This window comes from Leptonotus elevatus, chromosome 1, assembly GCF_054856555.1.
Source record: "Leptonotus elevatus isolate MCC_2025b chromosome 1, RoL_Lele_1.0, whole genome shotgun sequence".
In the NCBI taxonomy this organism is placed as follows: Eukaryota; Metazoa; Chordata; class Actinopteri; order Syngnathiformes; family Syngnathidae; genus Leptonotus; species Leptonotus elevatus.
The window spans coordinates 50,519,572-50,538,233 of record NC_141239.1 but is presented as its reverse complement, the minus strand read 5'-3'; the positions used below and the strand labels follow the sequence as shown (position 1 = coordinate 50,538,233).

Genomic DNA, 18,662 nt, shown 5'->3' with positions numbered 1-18,662 from the left:
CTGTTTTGCCTGGCTCAATAAAGGTTACATAAAAATAAAATAAAAAGCACACCTTACGTGGCTGCTTTCAGAATTAACCAATAACATTCAAACTCTTGCCTCCATTTAAAGTGCATCTGATTAACCCAAAATAAAGTTCAATTGTTCTAGTAGGCTTTTCCTGACATTTTTGTAGCCACATCACATCGTCACGTAGTCACAATCCATGTTCCACATAGCTTCAAAGGCATCTCAAGAGAATGGTACAAAATAATTTCCAAGGTATTATAGGTATATACCATAGAACACAACAAAGACAGTCATCATCAAGTGGAGGAAATAAGACATTACAGAAACCTGGATGTCCCTCCAAAATTGAAATCTAGTCTGAGGGGCTGCCAAGAGGCCCAACAAAATATTGAAGGAGCCACAGTACTGGCTGTTTTATGCATGCGACAACTATCTTCCATCCAGTATGTATGGGCTATAGGATAGATTGGCAAGAGGGAAGCCTTATTATGAATAAAAACATCCAAGCCTGGCCTCATATGGGAAAATGGGATATGGTCAGATAAAACCAAGGGTGAACATTCTAGCTATAATTCCAAGAGTGTACTGTGGTGCAATGCAAACACAATACTGCTTGTCATCACCAAAACAACATAATATCGCCAGTAAAGAATGGTAGTGGCAACATCATGTTTTGAGCCTGTTTTTCTTCAGCTCAAACCAAGGTGGTGCGAGTTATGAGCAGTCCCATAGACTAGTCACTGTTAGCACAAAACCTTCATGCTTTGGCTAGCAAAAAAATGTCCAGAAAAGCCTACTAAAACACCCGAATGTTATTTTGGGTTCATCAGAGGAACTTTACAGTGTGGTAGGTGTGTGATGACTCCCATTTAACATGAGTTTGGCAGTGACTGCATAATACTGAACACTGCCACAGCCACATTGATTGTGCACTTAACAACCACATTATCTAAATTGTTTTGTTTTGTTTTATTCCCCTTTTGAAAAGAGTTATTTTATTTTAATTGACTTGTGTGTGTTATTGTTTCAATGATAATAATACAAGTTTTTAAATTATCTTGGTCTCATTATTTATATCACAAAAAGTCAAAATTGTTAGCATTTGGACAGGGGTGCGTGCATAAACTTTATTTATTTATTTATTTATTTATTTGTTTGTTTATTTATTTATTTTTATCTACTGTTAGTACAGGAGTCAAATCAAGAGTACTTCACATTTTCCAAAGTCTATTTTACACATTAAACACATAGTATCTGTCTTTCTACTTGATTACAGATTATAAATACTTATACATTAGAGAGGTACTTTTTTGCACTCTATTTATCATTTAAATTGTTTGTCGCCTGTGAAAGTGTATTTATTTCTATAGTATTACGCATTGCCCAATGCAAGCAGTGCAAATTCTTCTTGTAGAGGTATTGCAAGGTGTAAGGGCACTCAAATCCTATTTATTTAATTTATTTTATATAATATGTTGATAAATTGAACAGTTTTGCAACATTTACAATAACAAGTCATTTTAATTGGTTATATTTTATTTGACTTTAAAAAAATATATTTTTTATTGAAGTCTAAATTATTTCGACAATTGCGTTATTAAGTGTATTGTTGTTATTGTCAAATGTAGCCTATTTATTTCAGAGAAGTTGACCCGTAACGTAAACCGTTTCCATAGAAACGCTCTAAATACGGAAGCTCGCTGGGCCGGCTGGAGGTGAGACAGACGCGCAGAGGGGGAGACAGCAGGCAGGAGCACAAGGAGGAGGCCATGGCAGCAGCTTGACTGACGTGGAAAGAAGTGTCGAGAGTCCGCAACTAACTTTGGCAAAGTGTCTGAGGCATCTGTCGCCTCCTCACAAGCTAAAGTCGAAGGTTTCACGGGTACCAAAACGAAACACAAAAAAAAAAGAAGCAGAATGAGCCTGGACAAAGCCGAGCTGTGTGATTCACTTCTAACATGGGTAAGTTATACTTAGCCGCGTAGCATTGCTAACTGCTAACAGGTGACATGACAACAGTGGCGATTTAAATGTATGAGCCAATGGGTCATTGTTTGCTAAATAACATTGTCACGGGTGTCACCAAGAGTGAAATGATCAAATTAGCCGTCGCGTGGACAGGTGTGAAAATTGAGCGTGCGTAAGCTAGCAACGCTAACCTCTGCGGCTAACTCTCTTTGAACAACCTGTTTACTTTTCCATGTTATCTTTACCTTACTCGGCTGCAGTGTCAGCAAAGAAATATGTCCTTAAAACAGAAGTAGGAGATAAGTTGCGATTCTTGAGTTTAACGTCGTCGTTTTTACAATCAAAATATACCTGTCTGCTTGTTGCACACCGGAATTGTGAGCGACTTAACGAACACGCCAATTAATATCTAAAAACCCTGTCCGAGTTTATCAAGTCACATTTTACACAAGAAAAGAAAGACAATGGTTCGTATGAAACGCAGGTAATATTAAACAAGTGATTCACAGATCAACTGGGGCAGCGGGGTTAATCGTGGTTAACCTTATGGTTCTGAGGTTAGAATCACAACTCCTTCCATATGTGAAGTTATGTTGTCCGTGTGGGTTTCTGCAATAAGGCCGGGTGCACATATAAAGACAGGCGGGTTGTTTTTGTCCTGATTTTTGCCAGTCTGCTCTGAACCAAGGACATGAAATGCCTGACATGCATTATGCATTTGTTCCAATAATGGGGTCCCAAACGAGTCTGGGTTAACATTTTAAAATATTGAACGTGTTCAGTATTTATGGCCAAAGTCTACCTAATATCCGGCCATCCATTTTTTTCCAACCACTTCTCCTTTCTCACTAGGTCTTAGGCATGGGTTCTTGACCAGTGTGGAAGATGGTCTTTATGTATGTCAATTGGGTGCAAATGTGAACGGTTATGTGTCTACTGGGAAAGACTCTCTCTATCTTGCCTGCGACCCAAAGCCCTTTCACACTGCACTTGCTCATTGTGAAAGGGTGGGAACACAGAAGGATGACGTCACCCCCCTGGTTGCCAGTGTGCCCATATTTGGAAGTGCTGACATAACAGCACCAGGAAGTAAAAAACAAGACTTTTGTTGATTGTTTGGACGAGAAGTAGACTGCATCTTGACAAGGTGAATATTTTATTGTTGCACAAGAAAGCCCTGGCTTTTCCCATTTTAAGGAAGAGGAGGATGAAAAGATGAGCAGCAGAAAACAAAAGGAATGGTCAGGTGCAACCTTTTACTACAGTAATGGCTCAGCGGGTGCTTGGCGAGTTGAATCTCGTTCGTGAGCGCCAGTTCCGCCAAGACTGCTTCGAGAGTTGTGGCAGCAGTCTTCTTGCAGCCCAGCAACGCTCCGTTCCGTGGCGTCCACCTTCACCACATACACAATAAATGGGTTTGACGACGGCTTGCTGTGTTCTGCTAAATGCAGTGTGAATAGGGCATAATGAGGTGAAGCTCTATGTAAAATGTGTGGTTCGGTGCTCTTTCACTCTATATTGTTGCAAAGTTGTGACCTACTTGCTGCTGCGTAAATTAGTTCATTGTGCACCTCAAAACATATGTTGGTACCATCGGAAACCAAGCCCCTGTATATGTATTTTTTTTACATGTCTGACCCACTTTTGGGTCCCCAGTCCACACCTACCTATTGAGAATGATGGTTAATCATTTATTCTGTGACATTAATAAAATGTGTGTCAGTGTTTTGAATGTACAGTATATTGTAACGTCGTCTTGGCACTCCTCTCAGTTGCAGACATTTCAGGTGCCATCATGCAACAACAAGCAAGACCTAACAAGTGGAGTGGCAATCGCACACGTCCTGCACACAATGTAAGGATATCATACTGTAGGATATGTATGCATTTTAGCAAATTTGTGGGGGTGGGGGTTGTCACACAAATGAGCTTTGAAGGACTGGAACCTACATTGAATATGTTTAGTTTATTGTTGTGCTCCCTTAAAATATTTTCATTGCATTTCTCATTTAACTGACCAGACAGACCATTTACAATGATGCATTATGTTACATTTCTGGTTCTGTGGTTATGATGTTTCCTCATAATCAACACTGGTATCCCTCATGGCAAAAAGACAAAAGACACTTTCAGTGCTTACCAGGTTGAAATCTTTTGGAGATTTGCTGCAGTCCTGCATGACTAAAAATGTTGTTTGAACTCCAAATTGTTGACGTGGTTCCTTTTACATGAAGCATCGTCTGAATCTGTACTGGCATCATGTAAGAGAGCAGAGATGTGATGTCACTTGCTTTCTCCTGTGCTCTCATCTCATCAGAGACCAGTCTTGGTTTACTGAAACCTGGCTGGGTCGGATCAAAGAGGAGAGCGAGGACAACTGGCGCCTCAAGGCAATTTCAAATTCTTTAGAACACGTTTAGAATTGTTCAAATTGTTAAGTGTGTTCATGTTTTTCTCTTGTAGGTCAGCAACTTGAAAAAGATTCTCAAGAGCATGCTACAATATTACCATGACGTAAGGGACATTTTAGTTTTTATATGCTCATAAATGCACTATTATCCCACTCTCCTTACAGGAACAAAAAGGACCTTCGCTAAGTGCTGACACAAAGTTTGAAGCATACTGTTAATTTCTGTCTTTGCTATTGTGATATATGCTGATCTCCGACAACAGATACTGGGTCACCAGGTGTTGGAAGAACATTTGCCAGATGTGAATCTCATTGGTGAGATGGGGGACGTCACTGAGCTGGGCAAGCTGGTGCAGCTCGTCTTGGGCTGTGCTGTCAGCTGTGAGAAGAAACAAGGTAAGCTCCGGATATTACAAGGATTTAACAAGAAACAAAAATGAAATGTCTTTAAAGTGTATGTGCAGCAGTTGGGCACAATATTAGCTAGATTTCATGTCGCATGATTCTTGTTATAGCAGGCTGAGTGGCTGAATTGAGGACAATTTGCATCTTATGCTTTGTAAAGAACATCCAAATGATCAGGTCACGCAAGCTAAGCTGCTTTGACTTTTTGGCAAACAAAACGGTGCTAGTTTTCTTTTCAGGAGCGTATTTGTGGCTAATCTGTTTTTTGGCTTCAACTTCTCCAATCTCGCTCTCTTTTCTTAAACCCAGAGCAAATCCAGCAGATTATGACACTTGAGGAATCTGTCCAGCATGTCGTCATGACAGCCATTCAGGAGGTAAGTCAGCCACTTGTGTTTATCTCGGTAGTTTGCATTAGACATACTTTTAGTCCTTGGTTAATTCATAATCAACAAATCCCTCCTAATCAGAGACAGAACTACATGCCAGCAAGCATTCTGATATTTCACAAATCTCTATCCGACTGTGTGCATATGTTTATCTATCTACATATGAGTATGTATATTTAATGGGCTCCAAAACAAGAGCTTCATAATACGGCCTTTACAAAGCTCATAATGTGCAACTTTGACTTGAAGTACAGTGGAACCTCAGTTTTCATCACTAATTCATCAATCAAAAAGAATAAGAAAAAAGTCTGACCAAAACGGAATTGTCTCTAAAATAAAGCAATATTTTTCACAGAAAATAATGTAAATCTACATTAATTTCTGGACTATAAAACGCACCTGACTATAAGCCGCGCTAGCTAAATTTGGGGAATACTGGAGTTTGTTACACATATAAGCCGCACCCGACTATAAACTGCAGGTGTTTTAATGCAGGAAGCTCCTCTCTCTGTTCAACATTCAACAAGGCAACGGTAAGTAATTCTGTGAGAACATAGTTAATTGCAGCGTCCATTCGTCCATGTTAGGTTTGTTTGTTTCCCCCGGCGTCCGCGCTTCCTGGTTTCGTCACAGCTGCATATCACGCCCCAAACACAACGCCGCTCTGTGATCGGTGGAAATCAACGGGCTCGCTACAAGATGTATTCTCGTGAGTTTGTGAACTCACAGATACCGCGAGAATTCATCTTGCAGAGCAAGGTTAGTACTTTGGGCCATTGATAAAAATAATAATAATTTTAAAGTCCGAGTGCCATTCCAATGTAACTGATGATCACTGGGAAGTGTGTGCACGGCTCGCTATCATCAGCGACTGTTCGCACTACATCCCTGGCTGATTCCATTCAGCACAAGTCATCACGGTAAAGTAAGTAAAGGGAAACATTTGTTACTCCATTTGTATTGTGCAGTAGGAATTCATGTACAGTAATTTCTGGACTATAAACCGCTACTTTTTTCACTTGCAATCGACCCTGCTGCTAAGACAAAGGTGCGGCTTATCCATCAGATCACAAGGGGGCGCAGTATAAAGGAAGCACAAGAGCGTCAGGCAGAGCAAAACAAACCCAAGTGAGCCCAAATACAGTAGGAGAGAGAGAACGAGAGCAAGACAATGTGCGCCCTCATTATGGAAAACAAAGTGGCGGGAACACGGTGCTATATTTACAGATTAATAAATGCATTCGAACATTTTGACTTGGTTATTTTATTATTAGCTTGCATGCTGAAAAAGGGTGGGCACCCCTGCACTAGTGTTTCCAATCTTCTTTATCAAGGTGCACTTGGAACTTTTCTTGGCCCTGTGTTGGCGTATTCAGCAGCCGCACTTAATAAGCACAAAAAGCTTTAAAAAAAAAAAAATAATTCTGATCAATGTAGGGGTGACGATGACTCAAGAAAACACTTAGCATAATAAAGTACCACATACGCATGGGATGCTTTGGGATGAGTTTGGTGCAGACCATTCTCAGCTGTAAGAAAACCTAATTCTGGGACTAAACTTTTGCGAAAACCGAATTATAAATGAAAACCGAGGTACCACTGTCGTGATATTCTCGTGTTGTCGTGTTATTTCTTGTGTGGTGTAAACCTTACTTAATTATAGTGTATCAAACTAAGCACGACTTTGTAAGAAATCTTCATGTACGGAATAATTTTATCTTTTTGTTGACATGTGTGGTTTGTATGTAGCTTTTATCAAGAGAGCACTTATCTGAGCCAGGAAACCCAGAGACCTATGGAGACTTTGACTACCAGGTGAAACACAAAACCGTTTGTCTCCTCTCTATAAAAACCATCAATTTCCTCCAAATAGCACGAGACGTTAACGGTATCTTTCCTGCTGTGTTTGCAGTCCAGGAAGTATTATTTTCTAAGTGAGGAGGCAGGTGAAAAAGAGGACCTGCGTCAGCGCTGTCAAGACCTGGAACATCAGGTTCGTTTATGTTGTCTTGTTTATACCAAAAAGGCAAACGTCAACAACTGGTCTGCAGCACGGTGTTTTTCAGTGTGAGTGTGTTAGCGCTTGCTGTTGCATTGATTAAAGCGCCCGTGTTTGTTTTCATTTGATTGGATGTTGTGTAACCTTGGCTTGCTTTTCCTGCACTCCCGGAGAAGACACTGATTGTATTGAGCCCTCAACCTCCAACTTGCATTGTTGTCAAGTGTTGCATAACTTGAAGCTAAAAGTGACACGTTGCCTTTGGATGGATCCGCATCCAACTGAAATTTACGCAGCTTTCAGCCCACCTGTTTGTTTACTTGCATAGCCCACGCTTTAGGGATTAGTCACTTGTTTGGACATTTATTTGCTGTCGGTGATCCTGTGCTAAAGCATGCAATCTGTCCTTAAAGTGCAGTGTAGGCTCCGAGGATTCCAGCAGGTAAGTAGCCACTCCCCCCTTTTTTTTTTTTATTGACTTGCTGGCTTGTCTAACCCAAAAGCACCCGCCTGCCTGCTTGTCCCGACTACTTTTTGTAAACACACTGTCCATGACATACCTTTTCTCAAATAAATTTTCCCCTGACTGACCTCGGAACAGTATGCACTCCTTGAAAAGTTATTTTTAATCCATTCATTCACCCTAAAGCTAAAGTTAACAACTTCACCATTCAGACAGTTCCAGCCGCTTGGGAACATTTTATACCAGCTGACTAAATCTTGAGGAGTGAGCATGTAAAATAAGAACATAGCATGTGTATACACAACAAGTGGCGACTTTATTTTCTGTGACTTTGTCATGTGCTTGTGTCGTAACGGTTTGTTTTCACAAGAATGCTCGTCTTCTGCCTTGATTCTCAATAACGTTCGGTCCCTTTTGGATGCATATTCCAGGATGTACGCCTTTCCCTCGCAGTGTTCGTCTCACGTATTTCTTCATTTTTCTCCACAGCTGTCTGTGTCTCAAGAGGAGAAATTGTCGCTACAAACAGAGACCCGTTCCTTGAAGGAGAAGCTGAGCCGCTGCGACTCGCTGGACGTCTCCAGTACTGCCATCACCGGCAAGAAGCTGCTGCTGCTGCAGAGTCAAATGGAGCAACTCCAAGACGAAAACTACAGGTAAAAGCAATACCACTACAGTTGTGTTCAGACACTCAACATGAAGATTAATGTCATGGCAATAGGCTTGATGATGTCTTTAAATCCTGTGAATGTTATCATCGTAGTCGAACATAAGAGGTTTTTCCTGGTTACATTCTAATTTCCCACGTCAGACTGGAGAGCAGTCGAGATGACATGCGGGTGCGTGCGGACATGCTGGAGCGCGAGTTGGCCAACGTGCAGCAACGGAACGAAGATTTGACCGGTCTTGCGCAAGAAGCGCAAGGCCTCAAAGATGAGATGGATATTCTCAGGTAAGTCCCTTGTCATTCGATTGCGTCCTTCATACATGTATTATTTTTGAAACCTCAAAGAGACAGTGCGTAGAATGTGCCACCTTGTGGTGAACTAATAGAATGCAACAACCTAGGTTTGAACTACGGTGCCTCGGAGAGGTCACGCTTGACAAGCCTACCACCAATTACTCTGTTTGCTAAGTTCATCTCTTTTGGGTATCCGTAGCAAAAAGATGGCGGCGAAACATGTCAGCCTCCTATATAATATAATTACTAGACCTACGATTATATAAAAAATGTACATTGATATGATAAAACATTTTATTTGCATGTTATTGGAATTAATAGTGATTTTTTTTTAATTAATGAACATAGAAAAATTGGAAACTTCATGCTGTCCCTACAAAAATGAAAGCCAACATTGCATGATGTGGAAATAGTATATTCATGTAGTGACTGTTCAAAATGTGACAGAAAGAAATGAAAATGCTACAAAATGTTATTTCATCAACTGGTTGCACACAATAAAACCATGTTTTAAGGAGATGTATAGTTTACTTTTAAAATTTTATTTCATGCAACCACTCAACGAAATAAATTTGAGTAAATTTAACACTATTTTTTTAAGAGATTTTAGTTTAAAAAAAAAAAAGGGGGGGGGGAAATAGCTATGGCTAAAATTGAAAAGAAACAAAACAACGAAAATGCTTAAAAAATTACTACATTTTATGTTTACAAAACTACAATTATAGTGAATGTCTCTTGTTTTCGTCTTTGGTAGTAAATGAATGCATGAGCCTTTGGGGTGATTTTTTTTTTTTAAACGTTTTTTTGAATGTGTATTAATTTCTGTATCAACCGAAATAAGGACTTTCAAAAGTGTGTCGCACAGAAGTGATGTCATCTCGCAGCAGCCAATAGAAAAGCACATTTCCCTCGGCTCCGGTTCACCTGCTCCTAATTTTAATGCACCACACACACACTTGTATATACACTGGGTGGGGTCACATTCACGGTTTAGGGGTAGAGTTCGCCAGTCGGCGAGCTGGCGGACTCAGTAACAGGGGTTAACTTTCACAAAGAACGCTGGGGTGACGACCGGGGCCTTTCCCCGCTGGGCCTGGGATCCGGGGGTGTCGGCCGTCCTCCGGTGCCCCTATCTCCCCTTCTGCCCCCGGTGTTCCGTCCCTCCACGCGGCGGGGGGTGGGGTGGGCGCGGCTGCCCTCTCCGCTCCGCTGTCCGGCCCCTCTTCGGCGCCGGTGCCTGGGTGCGGGGGGTCCCCGGGGTCGGGGGTTGGGGGGCTGCTGGTTGGTCGGGGGGGTGTCTGGGGGCTTGGGGGCCTGGGAGCGGTTGGGGTGCATTACCGAATGAACAATACTGAGCTCTTTAAAAAAAAATAAAAAAAATAAAGCAGCTTCAAATGGTGTCGCTCCTAGGTGACAATTTTGAATGTTTGACTCTTGGTAACATTACTTTTGTCATTTAATTCAGCCCGAAACGCAATGCTACGTAAGAAGTGCTTTCTTTTTTTGATTCATTTATAAACAAAAAACCTCTCCACTATATAGACAATAGTACATTAATACTAAAACTAAGCATTTTTGAAAAAACTAATAAAAAACAAAGCCACCCTCAAAAGTAATTCAAATTAACTAAAAACAAAACTCACTAAAAACTAACTTTTAATGAAAATTCCCACACGATAATAACCCTGGGCAGACGATATATTGACCCTTTAAGGAGGAGTGAATTCATTTTCAGGCTCTAAATGCAGCATCATTAGCAGGTGTCCACCTCAGCTTGTCATGGTGAGCTGAAACTTGGATGTTAGCAGTACAAACAGAAGTAGACTAGAGTCACATTATTAGCACAAGTGTACATATACAATTAGTCAGCCATCAAGAGCACACAGCACACCTTTGTTTGAGTTCCACACGCAAATTTTCTCCCCTTTCGCTCTTGTGAAAAACAGGCTTTGGAGACTTGCTATCCAAGCAGCATGTTTGACTATTCAGTATCTCAACTGAATATTGATGATACTTAAGAGAGCAGTTTTCTTTTTTAAATAGTTCTTGAACTTTTTAACTAGCGAGTCCTTTGACGTCTGAAATGACGCATGAAAACACAATTGAATGTGGGAAATAGAATCCATGCGAATGCTTAAAGCTCCATTATCATCTTCCACTCACAGAAACAACTCCCACACTGCCCACACACAGACGTCCATTCACCTCCTCACTCTGACATCTGTGTTGATAAAAGACATTTCGTGCATTGATGCCGCTCTGCGTCAGAGCCTTTCCAAAGTCGAGTTGAGTGACGAGCCAATAGGGAGCGTTCTCGCACACGTTCATCCCCGGTGAGGCACATATCCTTAGAGGTGCTTTGTGCTTATCTGCTGCCCCTCAGGCATTCCTCCGACCGGGTGAATCAGCTGGAAACCCTGGTGGAGACTTACAAGAGGAAGCTGGAAGATTTGGGTGACCTCCGCAGACAGGTGCGCCTCCTGGAGGAGCGCAACACCGTGTACATGCAGCGCACCTGCGAGCTGGAGGAGGAGCTCCGCAGGGCCAACGTCTGTCGTTCTCAGATGGACACGTACAAGAAACAGGCAAGGAGGAGGGAGGGAAGGGAGGAGGAGGAGGCAGAGCCATACTTTTTCGGTCTTGACATCAAAGTGCTATTAAACACAGTCTGGCCTGTGCTGGTGCTCAGAGGGTTTGTTGCCAACGCAGCCGTTGCTATGCCCTCTGACTTGCAGGCTCATGAGCTTCACACCAAGCACCAGGCCGAGGCCATGAAAGCTGAGAAGTGGCAGTTTGAGTACAAGAACCTTTATGACAAGTATGAAGCACTCCAGAAAGAGAAAGAAGTGAGTTGAGTTGATATACATTGACACTCATGGGAAGGTTTTCTGTTGCCCAAACTCAAATGTTTGTTTTTAGCGCCTGATGACCGAGAGGGACACTCTTCGGGAGACAAATGATGAGCTGAGGTGTGCACAAATCCAGCAGAAGTGTCTCAGTGATGCAGGTAAGCTTAACATTGATGCAACTGAATGACAGTCAGTGCTTGAAGAAATGAATCACTAAATGCATTCAGTTGAACCACGAATGCCATCATTGCCAGTGATGCAGCATTGTATTAAGACTCCGCTGATTTTCATGCAACGTTAGTGTTTGAAGAGCCATTTTTAATGCCAAACTTTGAATCAACATACAGAAACCGTCCTTTTCTTTTTTGTAAAGATGCATCAGTTCCATCTGCAATGTAATGTCCCCACAGGAGGTTTGTGCGACAGTGCAGCCGCCGTTGGAAACCTGGCTGCAGAGATCATGCCCACGGAGCTCACGTATGTTTTAATGGTGTTGTGCAAAGGCTGGAGGCCTGAGGGCTTATGTTGTGCTAATGTTGTGTCCCGTTTTGCCATGGCTGATGAGGTTTGTCCTTATTTTGATACAAATATGCACCGGTGGTACTATATTTTTTATATAATTGCAGATTATTAATTCTAATTTATTTTGACCAACGTTTATTTTAGCTCTTGAGACCAACTCTTGGTCTGATGTATGGACAAAAATATTGAGACCATCCTCTGAAAGCGGTAATTGGCAATTTTCAAATGAAAAAAAACCTACTTATCGGGTTTTTCAACTAGTGGAGAAACATGAGGAATTTGATGTTTGAATAAATCTCTGCTCCCATTTTGTGCCTCTAATTTGATGTGCATGTGAAAACAATCACTCAGAAACAAACGTTGCGAGTTTATCACACTCCTGCAGCCTCACACACACAAAAACAACCTTCAAACATTTATTATTATAGTACCAAAGTATCACATATAGGATGCCTTTTTGGGATAGCAAGAAACTCCAATTTGCACATTATTTTGCATGCATTTTATGTTTTTTTTTCTCTCTCTCTCTCAAATATGTTTAAATTATAGGAGGGGTCAAACTTATAAAGAAAAGTTAAGTTTTTTGTTACATGGTCACTTTAGTGCACATCTTGGACATTTGTACGCAGTAAGTTTTATGTCCAAGAGTGTTAGCAGGAGTGCAGATCTGTGATGAATTAGAGGGGGGGAATAAATGTCAAAACAGCATCTCATCAACTTCATTGACCTCCTGCTTCCCATGTCTTGTCATGATGTGGATTCCAGGGAGACAGTGGTGCGCTTACAGAGTGAGAACAAGATGCTGTGTGTCCAGGAGGAAACCTACCGGCAGAAAGTGGTGGAGGCGCAGGCTGAGCTGGAGGGGGCTCAGCGCAGTAAGAATGCTCTGGAAACCCAAAACAGGTCGGTGGCGCAAGAATAACCAGACTCCTACCCGCTGGGTGCCGCCATATTGTGTGTTGCTTGACATTAAGATGCTTGTTTGGCGCATGGTAGGAGTGATATCTGCCCAAATGTCAACTCACCCTCTGGACTGTGTGCTCAGCTGAGCTGTGTGGGCCGGACTGGAGGACAGACAGCAGAAAGCCAGATTGTCTCTTGTCTGTGTGCGTGCGTGTTTATATGCCTGCGGGCATGTGGACATGTGGGTGGACTGCGTGTGTGCGTGCGTGTGCAGGCCGGCAACACCAGGCCCAGGGTGTGGGAAGCATCTTCAGTAACGGGAGGGGGAGTGAGCATGCTCAGTAGAGCGCAGCGCCGCATGGCCCGGCAGCGCACAGATGCACGAGGATCAACACTTCTCGCTACTTATCTTCCTCCCACTCGTTTAACTTTAGCGTTTCATCCCTCCTTCTTCTCTGCTGGCTCTTCTACAGACCTGCCATTGTTGTTGTCCCCGCAGGCTGCAGCAGCAGCAGATCTCCGAGCTGCGGTCTCAGGTTGAGGAGCTCCAGAAAGCACTTCAAGAGCAGGACAGCAAGACGGAGGATGTAAGCGTTTGTTTCTCCACCTTGCACTTATCATCACTCGCACATTGACAAAAACAGATACAATACACGATGGACCATATTTGGCAACATAAGTGGGTGGACAAAATGGACGGATTTCAAATAAGTATTGTCATGATTGCAATCAGCAATCAAAAGGCTTTTAAAAGTTGTAACAGATTTGTTGTTCGAAGTTGAATCATTTTGAAATAAATGGAAACATATTTTTTAATAGTATGGCAATAGTTTTCACCCACGCTGCCCCAAATAGTGAAAATCTTTGAGTAATTGCTATAGACTCCACAAGAACTCAAAGTACTACATTAAAATCCTAAGCTAATGTCAAAATAGTTATTTGGCACCGAGATGCTACAAGATGGCACCAAAGTAATATTTATGCAAAAATACCTATAAAATGTAGGATGGATTAAAAATTTAATATATGTATATCTTAATGAATTCTATCGTGATCATAAATAAAACAATTACAGTAAAAAAGTGGCCAGTCATTGTGGGCTGTTGTACAGTGACCAACTGGGCTTCACCTTAAATAGCGATAATTTGTGAATAAGTGAACCGCCTCCTAAAAGGTGTTTGTGATAGCACAGCACTTAAAACTGAGAGAATCAAAGGTATCAACACCATGCATCAAGTATGTACTCAACCCTCAATCCATGTTACGCGAATGAATGTTCAATAGCAAAATTATTTGATAGAAACAAACCACCAACGCACATCAATACTTTTAGCTAGCATACAAACATAAATATCACGCTTGCACAAACTGACGTGACATGATGACATCACACATGGGGAAACTAATATGCACACTGGTATGTTACATAAATACTATGGAGTTGTTAAAGGAACTATTTTGCCAAGATGGCCCTTTTTTTGTCAGAAATGTTCTTTAAAAAATATGTATATAATAATCAAAATTGATACTATATTGCATTTCCAATTTCATAATTTGTCTGGGAGAAATCAGTAAATAATTATTCTGGATACAACCTGTCCAAAACAACATGAAAACAACACTGACCAGTAGAGGGAGATAGAACGGGAAGCCTGGTGGGTTGCTTTTCAGTGCCCTGGATTTCTTAGATGAGAATGAAAACCACATTTAGTATCCAAAAACAGTGATCAATCAGCACCAAAATGTATGTGGAAATCACTATTTATTTATTTATTTATGTGGGGTCATATTTACATAAAGACCTATTCCTTCTAACCAAAAAATAATAATTCTTAACACATAAATAAAATGAGCCAAAATTTGGTTCCCTATTAAGTGTGATATTGAAGTCTTACTTTTTTTACTTGCAACCACTCAAAATGTTCAGTGGCATCAGACCTATCAATACATAATTTGTATTTGTTTTTTATGCCTTCTATGGACAATAAAAGCAATATTGTCCTTGGAGCAAAACTAACTATCATCTGGTGTATTATGGCTTTTATGACTCTTAAGTCCCCCCCAAAAAAATCTGTTTCTTTTGATGCCCCAGTGAAGGGATAAATTGGGTAATTGCGGGAAATGCAATATAACACCACATGAAAAATTATGATTTACAATGGGGATCAATGGGCCAAAATGTGGACATTTTTACTCATGTGTACTATAAAAAATTGTTTCCCACATATAATAATCACAATAATAATTTTGAAATTTTTGGACGTTGCCATTTTAAACTTCAATAAGTTTTGTTCAATTTGGTGCAATTTCAGCTCTCAGTGATTTTTGTTTTGTTTTTCATATGCTTTATATTTGATATTAATAAAAAGCAAAAAATTGGACACTTTCCTTACGAGGGTTGAGCCAATGTTGAGTCCATTCAACGGTCCCTTTAAACTCACCTTTTGACATTTGCACAAGAAGACTTAATTATATTGAACATTTTATAAGCATGAGAAAAATTATTGCTTGGTGAGAATTGCAGTATTTGTTCTACTTTGCCACATTGTGTGTGTGTGTGTGGGAATTGAAGCCAAGTTTTCTGATTCACCGCTAACGCCTGCCCGTCTCCTGTCTGTCTGTCTGTCTGTCTTGTCGCTACCCGCCTGCCCCACCGAACAACCGTGCCAAAATCAGGCTATCGTAAGTACGGCCCACCCTCTGTCCAAATGGCCTGTAATTTAACTCTCTCACAGATTTTACTTTGAGTGTGTTTGTGTGTGCGGCTCTTTAACAAGAGAGGAAGTTTTAGATTTTAATCATTTTTTTCCTCGTTTCCTTTCTTTAGTCGTCCTTATTGAAGAAGAAGCTGGAAGAACATTTGTAAGCCCTCCCATTTAGTGTTTCTGTTCAGTTGTCGAAACCAAATTCTCACGTGACCTTTCATTCCAGGGAGAAGCTCCATGAAGCTCACACTGACCTGCAAAAGAAAAGAGAAGTCATTGATGACCTGGAGCCCAAGGTGGACAGCAACAGTTGAGTCTTTTTTTTTTCTTTTTCTTTTTTTAAGTTTTCCATCCTTCCATCATGCGGAGATGGCACAGAAAATGTCCGCTTCTCTCTCAGTGGCAAAGAAGATCGATGACCTCCAGGAGATCCTGCGCAAGAAGGACGAGGACATGAAACAGATGGAGGAGCGATACAAGCGCTACGTGGACAAGGCACGAACGGTCCGTCACTTTGACAGGAACTGAGCTTTCACCCATAAGCTCATTCTATAGTACCTGTGCTTGATTGTGTTGTAGGTGGTCAAGACGCTGGATCCCAAGCAGCAGCCGCTGACTGCGACTCCTGACCTTCAGGCCTTGAAGAACCAGCTGACGGAAAAAGAAAGAAAAATCCATTACCTGGAGGTACGCGGTTTTACACTTCCACATTAGCATGCTGACTTTTCATAACTGTCAGCATTTCAATGACGTTTTCCATCTGCTCACGTCGCTCAGCGTGATTATGAGAAGAGCCGATCCAGACATGACCAGGAGGAGAAACTCATCATTAGCGCTTGGTACAACATGGTAAGAAGACCTTCCAATCTCATTGCGTATTCTTTGTACTTTCAACATCATGTGGAAAACGGACTAATGGAGTCGCCGTCCGTTCCTCGCAGGGGATGGCCTTGCATCAGAGAGTGGCGGGCGAGCGGCTGAGCTCGCCCAACAAGTCCATGTCCTTCCTGGCCCAGCAGAGGCTGGCCACCAACGCCAGGAGAGGCCTCACTCGGCCCCAGCCAAGATGAGACATGAAAGCAAGCAAGCCCTCCTCGTTGCCTTTTGCTGCTTTACTGCGCATGCGCCCCCTGGTGGCCTAACATGGGACTGTCATGACTTCCAGAGGAATGACTGTTGTATGTATTGTAGCAGTTTACTCATGTCGGAAAAAGCTGTAAGTGGAGCCCAGGGACATTGGCGCTTGAGGTAAAAAATAATAATAATAATCTGTCTCACCTTTTAAGGTGACTTTTAATTGATGTTTTGTTTTTTGAGAACTGTACAGTGGCTTTTTTTATTTTGCCTTTTTAAAATGTATTTTAGGTCACTCTTAATTGAGTTAGTGTTGTCAGAATTGTAGTTCAGGTTTGGGGGGGTGAGGATTTTCTTAAGAGGTCCATTGAAATCATGCTGCCCACTGCGGGCATGTGGAACTGAGGAAGAATGGAAACGTGGCCTTGGACCATCCATTGAAAGCTACACTGGAATACCTCCTTTTATACACTGTACAACCACTGGAACTTTTCTCTTCCTACTCCCCCGCCACTTTTTTTTTTTCATGTGAATGGGCTTAAGCTGCACGAGAGTATACGTCCTTTATCTTATCTTTAGACTTGTTTTCACTTGAAAAATATTCTCCTACAAACTCTCGCATGACCAGCTAAAGCACTTTCCCAGAGCTGCGGGTTTGTGGAGTGCCTTCACAAAGATGCCAAATCCATCCTGCGTGGTTAAAAATGAAGTACGGGCGTATTTGCAGTGTGCTAACATTATTTGAGTCCTTCCCTTTGTTGTATTTTTTGTAGATATTAGTTGAATTGCATGTCCCACTGCATGTTTGTTTTCATTTATTTGCATGTCATTCTGTGACTTTTTCATCCTCTCCATTCTAAGCAGGGTAATGGTTGTTAGTTAAATCGAAATGCACTCACCACTTTAAATTGTACACAAATGTGAATGTAGGCCTTTGAAGGCCTCCTAATGCATCACAAATACACAATGTGATCGACATGTAGCGCAACACTAGGCTTTTTTTTTTTTTTAACTACTGACTGGAGTTTCTGTTCACAAGAAACCAGCGAACGTACAGCCTTCAATAGATGGCACTTTTATCGTCATTGCAGAGGAGCCCGTTTGAGCGTGTGATGATGAAAATACACTACATCTCATGTCAAAGCTGCTGCTTACTGTCTTGTCCTGCATATCCCTGTTCAACATATGCTGTTGTCTCTACTGACCAAAAATTGTGTGCACATGTTCTTGCGGTTCATCATTATGTTTGTAAGTTTGGTGTTTGCTGCCCAATTGCTGGGATGACTTCGTTGAAATTGGTCATATAGGTGATGGCATACTGTACTTCACGCAGGGATCCGGCAAGTTGAACATTTTGTAGGCTTTGTTCTTTCTACTTTTGCACTACAAATAAATGGGAGCTTAAGATAAAAGATGGTGTTTTGTTTTTAATTACAGTGATTAATTAAAACTGATGAACAGTAGAGCATGTTCATGTTAAATGAGACCCCTGGATAAATCCTTTAGGTGTGTTGAAAAGTTCCAGGACTGGTGTCACGAAAGACAATTCAAACAATGAGGGTTGGTGCATTTGCTTACCTGTGGAAACACACCTTTTAACCATGCCATAAGCATCTGACAGTTCCTGGCTGAGAGGAACATCCCCATGCTGACTAACCGACCTGGAGAAGCAGAGACTGCGTAGGAGAGGGAAGTCTGGGCTGGCCAAAGAGGGGCCACCATCAATAACGAGTGACCCTCCAGAAGGGTCAAATGAATGAGGGTGAGAAGTGGGAAGGCATACAGAAGGTCCCTCGGCCAGGGGTGTGCCAGAGCATCCTGTCCTAGTGGGCTGCTCCGTTCCCTCAGGGAAAACCAGAGGGGACAGTGAGTGGACTCCTCGGAGGCAAAAAGATTTACCGTCGCCTTTCCGAAGCGATTCCAAATGGCGTTTACCACCTCCGGGTGGAGACGCCAATCCCCCTGAGGTGGCGGGAGGGAGTCCGCCGATTGATTGATTGATTGA

General features: G+C 41.8%; 1 protein-coding gene across 2 annotated transcripts; it reads left to right on the top strand.

The window, feature by feature from the left end:
• The first annotated feature begins 1,712 nt into the window (after positions 1–1,712).
• On the top strand, positions 1,713–17,669 carry hook2 (hook microtubule-tethering protein 2). 2 transcript variants are annotated; one of them, XM_086067682.1, is made up of 22 exons: positions 1,713–1,971; positions 3,750–3,832; positions 4,295–4,367; positions 4,441–4,491; positions 4,651–4,783; positions 5,102–5,169; positions 6,931–6,996; positions 7,094–7,174; positions 8,133–8,299; positions 8,455–8,595; positions 10,988–11,189; positions 11,340–11,450; positions 11,524–11,611; positions 11,864–11,930; positions 12,741–12,878; positions 13,378–13,465; positions 15,706–15,740; positions 15,810–15,892; positions 15,984–16,078; positions 16,163–16,270; positions 16,361–16,432; positions 16,525–17,669. In XM_086067682.1, exons 1-22 carry the CDS (start codon positions 1,927–1,929, stop codon positions 16,651–16,653), a joined length of 2,124 nt encoding a protein of 707 aa, XP_085923808.1. In that variant the 5' UTR covers positions 1,713–1,926; the 3' UTR covers positions 16,654–17,669. The 2 variants fall into 2 exon arrangements, with proteins under 2 accessions (XP_085923808.1, XP_085923799.1); XM_086067673.1 differs by having other exon boundaries at positions 15,984–16,087.
• The last annotated feature ends 993 nt before the right edge of the window (positions 17,670–18,662 follow it).

Coding starts and splice junctions, on each gene's coding strand:
- hook2 (XM_086067673.1), top strand. CDS start 1,927: ATGAGCCTGGACAAAGCCGAGCTGTGTGATTCACTTCTAACATGG. Junction 15,741..15,809: donor AAGAAGCTGGAAGAACATTT/GTAAGCCCTCCC, acceptor CTTTCATTCCAG/GGAGAAGCTCCATGAAGCTC. Junction 15,893..15,983: donor GCCCAAGGTGGACAGCAACA/GTTGAGTCTTTT, acceptor CTTCTCTCTCAG/TGGCAAAGAAGATCGATGAC.